At 41.5% G+C, this 8,856-nt stretch overlaps 2 protein-coding genes across 2 annotated transcripts in view; one reads left to right on the forward strand and one right to left on the reverse strand.

The window, feature by feature from the left end:
- Positions 1–4,152, forward strand: part of fbn2b (fibrillin 2b) — a 66,222-nt gene extending 62,070 nt beyond the window's left edge. The window contains exons 57-64 of the mRNA XM_053321647.1: positions 62–187; positions 369–491; positions 767–883; positions 1,065–1,193; positions 1,389–1,508; positions 2,074–2,305; positions 2,457–2,616; positions 2,745–4,152. Of these exons, the coding sequence (XP_053177622.1) occupies positions 62–187; positions 369–491; positions 767–883; positions 1,065–1,193; positions 1,389–1,508; positions 2,074–2,305; positions 2,457–2,616; positions 2,745–3,122 (1,385 nt within the window). The 3' untranslated portion in view covers positions 3,123–4,152. The remainder of the gene's footprint in view (positions 1–61; positions 188–368; positions 492–766; positions 884–1,064; positions 1,194–1,388; positions 1,509–2,073; positions 2,306–2,456; positions 2,617–2,744) is intronic.
- Positions 4,153–6,983: 2,831 nt separating this feature from the next.
- On the reverse strand, positions 6,984–7,719 carry LOC128361860 (cortexin-1-like). The gene has a single exon (XM_053322432.1). The coding sequence runs from the start codon at positions 7,410–7,412 to the stop codon at positions 7,032–7,034; it is 381 nt and encodes a 126-aa protein (XP_053178407.1). The 5' UTR covers positions 7,413–7,719; the 3' UTR covers positions 6,984–7,031.
- Between the last annotated feature and the right edge of the window lie 1,137 nt (positions 7,720–8,856).

Here is an 8,856-nt window from a genome sequence, read left to right on the forward strand (position 1 = left end):
GAAGCAGAGTCAGGTGGAAAATGAGAACACACACTGTCATAGAATGTTTCTGTACTTCCAGACATCAATGAGTGCCAGGTGATGCCAGATTTGTGTCGCAATGGTCAGTGCATCAACACCATTGGATCCTTCCGCTGCCACTGTAATGTTGGATACAAAACAGACTTCACTGCAACCTCCTGTGTTGGTATGGCTGATCTCTCTCTCTGCTTCTATTTCTGTATTATCATTCAGTTTGGTTTTAAAGGTTTTTGGGACACTGACTACTGCCCACAAAATTTTAGTGGTGTATTGATAATACTGGTATCAGACATTTGCTGCATCATCCTGCTCACTAATCTTATTGTTTCCCTGAATGCATATTCCAGATATGGATGAATGCGCTCTGTCTCCCAAGCCCTGTAACTTCCTGTGTAAAAACACAGAGGGCAGCTACCTCTGCTCCTGCCCCAGAGGATACAGCTTGCAGCCAGATGGGAAGACCTGCAAAGGTAAGTGGACTGGGTAATTACTCCATAAACACCATGAGGTGCTTCTTAATGATCTTTTTAATAGGTAGCTATTTTAGTAATCAACACACCCGCAGTCTGGGTTCTTTTTACTACTACACTAAATGGATGAGTGTAATCACAAGTATCAATATTTCATTTGTATGTTACAAATTAAACATTACTCTCATATAATTTGTATAAACAAGCTGTAAGGGTTTGAAGATTTCTTCCTGTATATAATTTGCTTTTAATGGTCTTTCTTTTCTCCTTTTAAGATTTGGATGAGTGTTCAACCAAGCAGCATAACTGCCAGTTCCTCTGTGTCAACACCATCGGAGGCTTCACCTGCAAGTGCCCACCTGGCTTCACCCAACACCAGACTGCCTGCATTGGTGAGTACATGACCAGGAGAAGACCAGTGCACCCAAATAAATGTTATATTGACTGAGGTAGACTGAGGAAATTCAAGGAGATGATATGTGTCTAAAAGTTCTCACCTGTTTACAAAACAGAACAAAAAGTTAGTTTTAATAAAAATGTATTCTTAGTGATATGTCTCTTCTCTCTTTGCAGATAACAATGAATGTACAGGTCAGACCACTGCATGTGGTACACAGGCCTCTTGTATCAACACACCTGGTAGCTTCAACTGTGAATGCTCTAAGGGCTTCTCTTTGGACACCACAGGACTGGAGTGTGAGGGTAAGCAGACCCTTTTAAATTTGGTTTGATATCGTCTCATTTAGGGGTCCTTTTAAATTCCAAAAACATGAAAACATGGAAACACTGAGGTTTTTTTGACTGCAGTGATTGAAAGCAGAAGAAAACTGGTTGCACAAGGTGTCACACTGTAAAATGGAATGTAAATTGAGCTGTTCGTATGTTCACTTTTCTTAGATGTAGATGAGTGTAGCAGTAACCACCGCTGCCAGCACGGCTGTCAGAACATGCTGGGAGGTTTCCGCTGTGGCTGTCCTCAGGGCTACGTGCAGCACTACCAGTGGAACCAGTGTGTGGGTGAGTCTACAGTGGCTGAGAGTGTGTGGGTTTCTCATCATGACAGTAATGAACGTGAAGGCACCATTGGTGGAAGTACAGAGAGCCAGGAAAGTTCATTAAGGACATGTGTCATTTCAAATTATTTTAAAACTGCAGCAAAACAGTATTTTTATATGTAGTGTAAACAGAAATACGGTAGAAACGAATCCAAGCAAAGCTATGATCATGTTTCCTCCACAAACTACCAATTGATTGAGGAAGCTTCCTTATTACTATAAAATAGCACCATCATAATGATAAATCATTTGTATGTGAAGAAAATAATAGTCATTAAATATCAAGCAGGGTACAAGCATAAAGCAGTTGAAACAGTCATTTAAATGAGATGAAATAATTGTGTGTTATAGATCATTTTTTCATCATATAACAATATTGGAATGATGTTGACTTTTTATAAATACCAGTAACCATATATACAAGATGTAGCAGTATTGCTACATGCACAACAAATGTTAGTAACCATCTCTTAACACACTCCCCTACTTATGCTCTGTCTGTCAACCTTCTTTTCTTTTCCCTGCAGATGAGAATGAGTGTCAGGCTGGATCAATGTGTGGCTCTGCCTCCTGCTACAATACACTGGGCAGCTACAAGTGTGTGTGTCCCTCTGGCTTTGACTTTGAGCAGGGTGCTGGTGGCTGCCAAGATGTGAATGAGTGTAGCATGGGCGGCAACCCCTGTATTTATGGCTGCTCCAACACGGACGGAGGCTATCTGTGTGGCTGTCCTGGAGGTTTCTACAGAGCGGGACAAGGGTGAGGGGACACAATTTAGAGATTAATTTCAGAAACTGGCGTGTATCAAGTGAGAAAAGGATAACATTAGGAAAATCTATGGATATATTTTCTGGGGGAAACTTGCTTTCTATCAACTTACCACCCTGACCTGTCCTTTGTTTGTGTCCAGTCATTGCATAACAGGCTCAGGTTTCCCGGGTCAGTTTGGTGGTGATGGTGATGATGATGACAGTCTGTCTCCTGAGGCCTGCTATGAGTGTAAGATCAATGGAGGAGGAGGAAAGAAAGGACGACACAGACGCAATGCTGATGAAAATGACCTCAACCAGGTACATGTGTAAAAAAAAAAAAAAAAAAAACTGCTTCTTAATGCTTGTCTCAGTTCCAAGATCAATTTCAGGGTCAAGACTGGTTCACTTTTGACCTCTCTTTCCTTATGTCCTTGTCCTTTATTTAGGAACCAGCAGTGAGTATGGCCAGCTTGGACACCCACACTTCCATCCCCATGAACCTTTCTCTGGCCTCACTACTCAACAAGGAGCCTGTACTAGAGCTTCTGCCAGCCCTGCAGCCCTTGGAGAACCATGTACGCTATGTCATCACCCACGGCAACACTAATGAACACTTTCGCCTACTGGAACGCCGCGATGGAAAGAGTGTGCTCCGGCTTGGCAAGAAGCCGCCTCCACCGGGATCCTACCGGCTGGATATCGCCAGCCTGCCACTGTTCGGGCCCCGAAAACGACAGCAGCTGGAGGAGAAGCATGACAATGACTACCTAGAAGGGGAAATAGGAGATGCCCTGCGCATCAAGCTCCACATCCACCTGCACTGAGCTCTGAGTGGGCTCACAACCCTGCCCTGGACTGATTCCTAAAGCCTCTGACCCTTGAGTTTTAACCTGCCCTTTTATCTAATAACCTCCTCTCCAGCACCCCCGCAGGAACATCCCCACCAACAAGGGGGTTATCAAGGGCTATGAAAGACTGAGTCAATCAGCCCAACTCTACCACCACTTTGTTACTGTTTATGGTATTCTGTGTTCATGTTTTGTTTGTTTTTTTACCCTGACTACAAGTCCTCTTGCGCCTGTCTTCTCCTACCCGACCCAGCACTCATCTCTCCACTGTGAGATCCATTGGAGGAGATGGCAGAGAGGTGCCTAGTGCTTTGACCACAGCTTCCTAATATACAATTAGTCAGAATCAAGCAGACAGTTGGCACACAAGTCCATGAAGCACTTTTGAAGAAAATCAAAACAAGAAATTACACACAATAGGGGTTTTATTAGAAAAAGGAAAGTGCTGAGAGTGGCCAAAACTGTCTTTATGCATGTACGGTGATCTTTGAATTATAATTCAGAAACCATCATTTTCTTTAGTATTGTAAAGACGTTTTATGAAAGTTACACACAAGGGGTCAGGTGCTGTCATGGTGGTCTAAGGACTCTGTCACCTCTCTGTGATCTGAAAAAAATCACAACACTAGGGAACAAGGTATGTCACATCTGCCCCTCAGTATTGTAGTGTCATTTAATATATTTGTGCTGTTTGAGAAATGTTAACACGAAGGACTGCATCATTTACACAGCATTTCAGGTTCTTTAGTCCATAGTCGTCTGTTTTATAGCTGGATGCCAACCAATATTCAGACGAGAAACAGCAAGCTGTGTTCTGCTCTGATGCAACTATCTTTCGTCCTGCTTGCGGGCAGCAGCAAGCAGGAATTGGCGTGTTTGCGTGTGTGTGCTGTCATGTTTGCTTACCTCAGTACTTCTCACCAAGTGTGGACCCCATGCTGTGATGCTGACTTAAAAACAAAAGAGGGTGCTATACTCCCTCAGCATCCACCATGACCAGGGAATACGGCCGTTACAGTAGCTCGTAGACTAAAGAAGATAGATCAGGTCACACATGTATTTATCCTTTAGGGATTAAGATTTCAGGTCCAATGATTCTGGACCTGAGAGCCAGCTTTTCATTCAGTCCACAGCTTTTTTCTCCTCCTGGTTCCTGGTTCTGCATTTTTACTCCATACTGCTGAAGACAAATGCTGTAGGAGAACAGATATATAACCAACAACTGGCATTGGGAGGCTGTACTAAACAGTGAGAGTAAGCTGACTTTATCTGACTTCTTATACTTTACTGTGAGTTTGAAGTCTGAGGTATGAACCTCGTTTACAACACAAAGACACACAGCTGAGTGCAATCTCAAAGGTACATGACATGTTAACATTAACTAAGCTGTAACTAAAGGTAGTACTCTACAGTGTAAAGGCACACACAGGTGAACACGAAACCTCACAAAAATACCAAATATCTGTCAGGTCATCTTTCATTTCTCATGATTTTTTTTTCTCAAAGAGAAAAAAGGTGCTAGGTATACCATCTCTTACGCTGTACAAAGAAAGTGCAGTCTTGAATCTAGATTGCAAAAGTGACTTTTTTTTGCTAGGTTTTATTGTTGTGTTTGTCTGTCTTTTGTATTGTCTCAGTGCTGAAAAAAACAATATTATCAAACTTGCTTCTTGAAAGTTAAATTGTATATTTTTAAGTGAAATGTAGATGGGTTTTTTATGTCAAGGCTGCCAAAACAAATACTCAAAGTAAACCCAAGATTGAAGGCCTTTAGTGCTGTTGACTTTGTTTTGTTGAGAAAAAACCCCAAGAAAGATACTAAATCAAAAAAGTATTGTTTTCACTGACTGTATTGCTCGTTTGAAACCACTGTTCCACCATTCAAATCAGCCATTAGTGAAAGAAATCAAAACATCATAAACATTCCCGCCGTCCGTTATTTCAACTTAGGGAACCTTACACTGTACAATGCTTTAAGCATTGATGCAAACTTGACCATCTCCAGCTGGAATCTATGGTGCTAAATAACATAATTTTCTCTGAACATTCAAGGTTGCTGCACTGTAACACAGCCTAGGCAATGTTTATAATACATAATCATTTTTCTAACCTGGGAACCTTTGTATACTTTGTATCTTTATTGTCAGTTTGTAATTTTTCTTTTATTTGCCACTATGTTTTGTTTTTTTAAAGGCAGTGTGTTACGTGTGCTTACTGTATCTCAACTTCAGTGTCAAACTTGAATACTGTCGTCATCATCTGCTTGCATTGAAATATCATGTGCCATATAACTCAGAAAACAAGGAGCCTGAAGTTTCAGTTTGAATGTTCATTAAAAGAGTCTAACTGAAAGCTGAAATGACAATCATCCTGTCACACCACACGATTAGCTAGGATCAATCAATCAATCAATCAGCCGTCATAGAACATCTTTTAATATCCTGAATGATCATCATCATTGTGAATCGTTGTGTAAAGACAAAAACCAAAGATTATGACCCCAAATGTCAATCTGTAAAATTAGATTGATCCCCATAGTATTGTAAACTTTTGTCCAGTGACATAAATGGCAATAAAGTATTGTGGGTTATATTTTTAAGTCTTGTGTCCTGCATTTTTCTTTTAGGCTTGTGTGTCAATGACTAACAAAACTTACACAAAATGACTAATAAGTAGTAATTGTTTTATTTTCTTTCCAACATGAACCCTCCACATGGTCCAGCTATCAGTGGAAATTAGGAAGAGTAATTAAAGAATCCTTTTTATTTTCACAGATTCAACCCAGTGTATCAAAAACAAAGTGGATAGTCAGAAAAATATGTAATTACAAAACAGGAAAAAGCAAAGCTACCTGCTTTGCCTTCATCTAAGACGTAGCTGCATGGCTACCTAAAAAATCCACAGTCTAAAGATTGAAACAGTAAGAGGAAGGACAGAAAGATAGCAAAAGGGAGACTCCCAAATTTGAGTCAGGAATAGAAAAATAAAGCCTTCTTTTGCCTAAAGGTTGCTGTTTGCTTCATCACCACAATTGGCAGGCTGACTAAAGCAAAGGAAACAACCAATTAACATAAACCCTACTTGCAGTAATAAGAGATAGTTTTATATATATATATACATATATAGTTTCAATATGGCTTCTTAGTTATAGACACTAACACACAAAACATACACAGATTTCATGGAGACTAACTGCTGGTCCTTAAAAAGCATCTGAAACTGCGGTGCTGCTCGAGGATCAGTGTCTGAAATTAGAGTCAACAAAAAATTTTAAGATTTGTGCTCCTTGATCAGCACATTAAACCATGATGCTTTATAATGGACCTTCGTTCATTAAAGGGGCATTTGCTTACGCGTAAACTCCACCAGTTCTGCCTGTGTTTTAGTGCTCTCATTTCAAAAACTGTAGCTTTGAGGTTATAAACAGATATTGTGAGTGGATGTGGTGTTCCCAAAATTAAATTGTAGTCTAATACTGACAAGGCCTAAAGAGATATTGTGGGACATGGTGGCATATTAGACTAGTGCAGTGGTCATGTTAAGGCAGCTGTGCAGCTAAATGATTTCTGTCTTTCATGGTCCAACGTCTGGGTCTGGATGAATGTTTGGTTTGCAGCAATTCCAGTGTGCCTCTTGTTGAACCAGACTTGTGGTAACACGGTAACATCGGGTTGTGCAGTCTCATATTTACACCAGTACACAGGCTGAAATATAGTGATATGAAACCAGGCTTATGCCAACACCAGAACAAAATCTGTCCTTAAGTGCATTCACAATATTATACATTGTTACTGTCCAACCCCACATTTAAATGAGTCAATGCTCTTAAAAATCATGTCTGTGCAATGAAACATCCCACTTTCCACACCTTTTTGACATGTTACCCTACACCAGTGCATAATCAAACTGACCCCTCTCAAATCCCTCCTTGTGGTCAGTCCAGGATGATGCAGGCATGCGACTGTAGGGGTCCAGCAGGATCCTGAAGCACCTGACCAGCAGGAAGACTAGGAAGAGCATAAGGAGGCCTACAAAGGCTAAGGCGGTGCGCTGCTCATTGTCCACCCCAACCAAGGCGAGAGGGGGGCTGCTGCTGCCACCACCAGGGCTGCCGGCGAGGGAAGAGCTGGCTGGGGACAGCAGCAACTCGTAGTCAAGTGTGGGCACATTGTTCATCCTCCACGGGGCCCGTAGGCAGGGCTTACACACTGACTGGGTAGTTGGTGTGCTGGGAGGAGTTGCGGAGAAGGAAGGGAAGGTGTTCATGAGCAGAAGAGAAGGCCAAACTGGAGATGTGGGGTTTGATTGCGGAATGTAATAGGAAAGAGTCTTTAAAGCTTTATATTGTAGACCCTAATTGTTGGGTGAGGGACATGAGGCCTACACAGGAAGTTAGGTAGCAGGTAAGTAACAAGTAGGAGCACTGCAGAGCAATCTTCAATTCTGTAATCTTGTGTGTATTCTGATCACAGCAGGACTTATATAGGTCAGTCAAAGTGACATGACCCAGACAGCCCTGGCCCTAATATGATCTGACAATGTGACAGACACACATGCATACGTGCACGCACACACTTTTCAATTAATATGGACCTATTCCTTCCTATTTGAGTGACCACCCTCAGGCGGTAATATTTTTAGAATATATATCAGGGTCACTCTGCCAACATCAGCTCTTATTTTCACTCTCAATCAGAGCGGACAGGATGTGACACCACCTCCTGCTAATGCAAACGCATGTCTGATCACAGTCAAGGTCGGTGTTCTTAATGGGAGTTAATAGTGTGCAGATGGGAATTTCAACACCCACTTGGGTAAAGCTGTTTTAGCTGCAAGGACCAGCAACACCAACGATGAGTTTGTGTATATGCTTTTGCCTGGCCGTGTTCATGCGTGTTTGTTTCTGTGTGGCTAATTAGATTTGGAGGTGAGTGGATCGATGGCCCTGAATACAAGATAGCATATCACTTTTGCTGATGTTGCCTGCTAAATACAAAGTTCTCCCTTCATCTGGTTAGTTGGAGCATGATAAGTGGGTCAGAGCTGTCAAGAGTTCAAATATGCCCCTTCACCATTTCCTTCGGGATGATCTCTTCAAAAACTGCCTCTCTTGACAAGCAGTGAAGCAACAAGAGGTAGAAATGAGTTTAGAAGGTTCGGGGAGGGTGAGTCAGATATGGCAAGATGTCAGTCATAAATGAAAATTGACTTCATCCAGTTCAGTGTTCAGTCTATGAAGCTGTTCCAATATTCCTCAGAAGACATGACAGCAGGGCGTTAGCAAACTTTGTGTCAGCAGATGTTCCTGGTTAAACTGAGCAATCCAATTAACTCCCCACCTGAAAGAAAGAGAAGCACCTGGTTAGAAATGCATCCTGAGATCTGCCTAATAAATCTGTAATGAGAAGATTTAATTTTCACAATATATTTTCAAGTATGCAGTCAAATCCCCTAAAATAAAACTACAGGAACTGCACGACTTTTCTCTTGGGATAAACTCTAATATGGATCATAAGGAGAAGTCACTCCTTCCTCCTTTCATCATAAGGTGTGATTATTATGACCCTCTGCTCAATAAGTAACAGTGACAGTGACATTAGCCATCTGTGGAGAGAACACAGCACCAGCATCCCCTGTAATGACACTCAATTAGTAAGCTGATTATGGTGTCATTACGAACACATTAGCAGTAGTGAATGCATGATTATAA

The sequence above is a fragment of the Scomber japonicus genome, chromosome 7, assembly GCF_027409825.1.
Source record: "Scomber japonicus isolate fScoJap1 chromosome 7, fScoJap1.pri, whole genome shotgun sequence".
Taxonomy (NCBI): Eukaryota; Metazoa; Chordata; class Actinopteri; order Scombriformes; family Scombridae; genus Scomber; species Scomber japonicus.

Bases quoted from the DNA above. Each gene is read 5' to 3' on its own strand.
- LOC128361860 (XM_053322432.1), bottom strand. From the start codon at position 7,412: ATGAACACCTTCCCTTCCTTCTCCGCAACTCCTCCCAGCACACCAACT.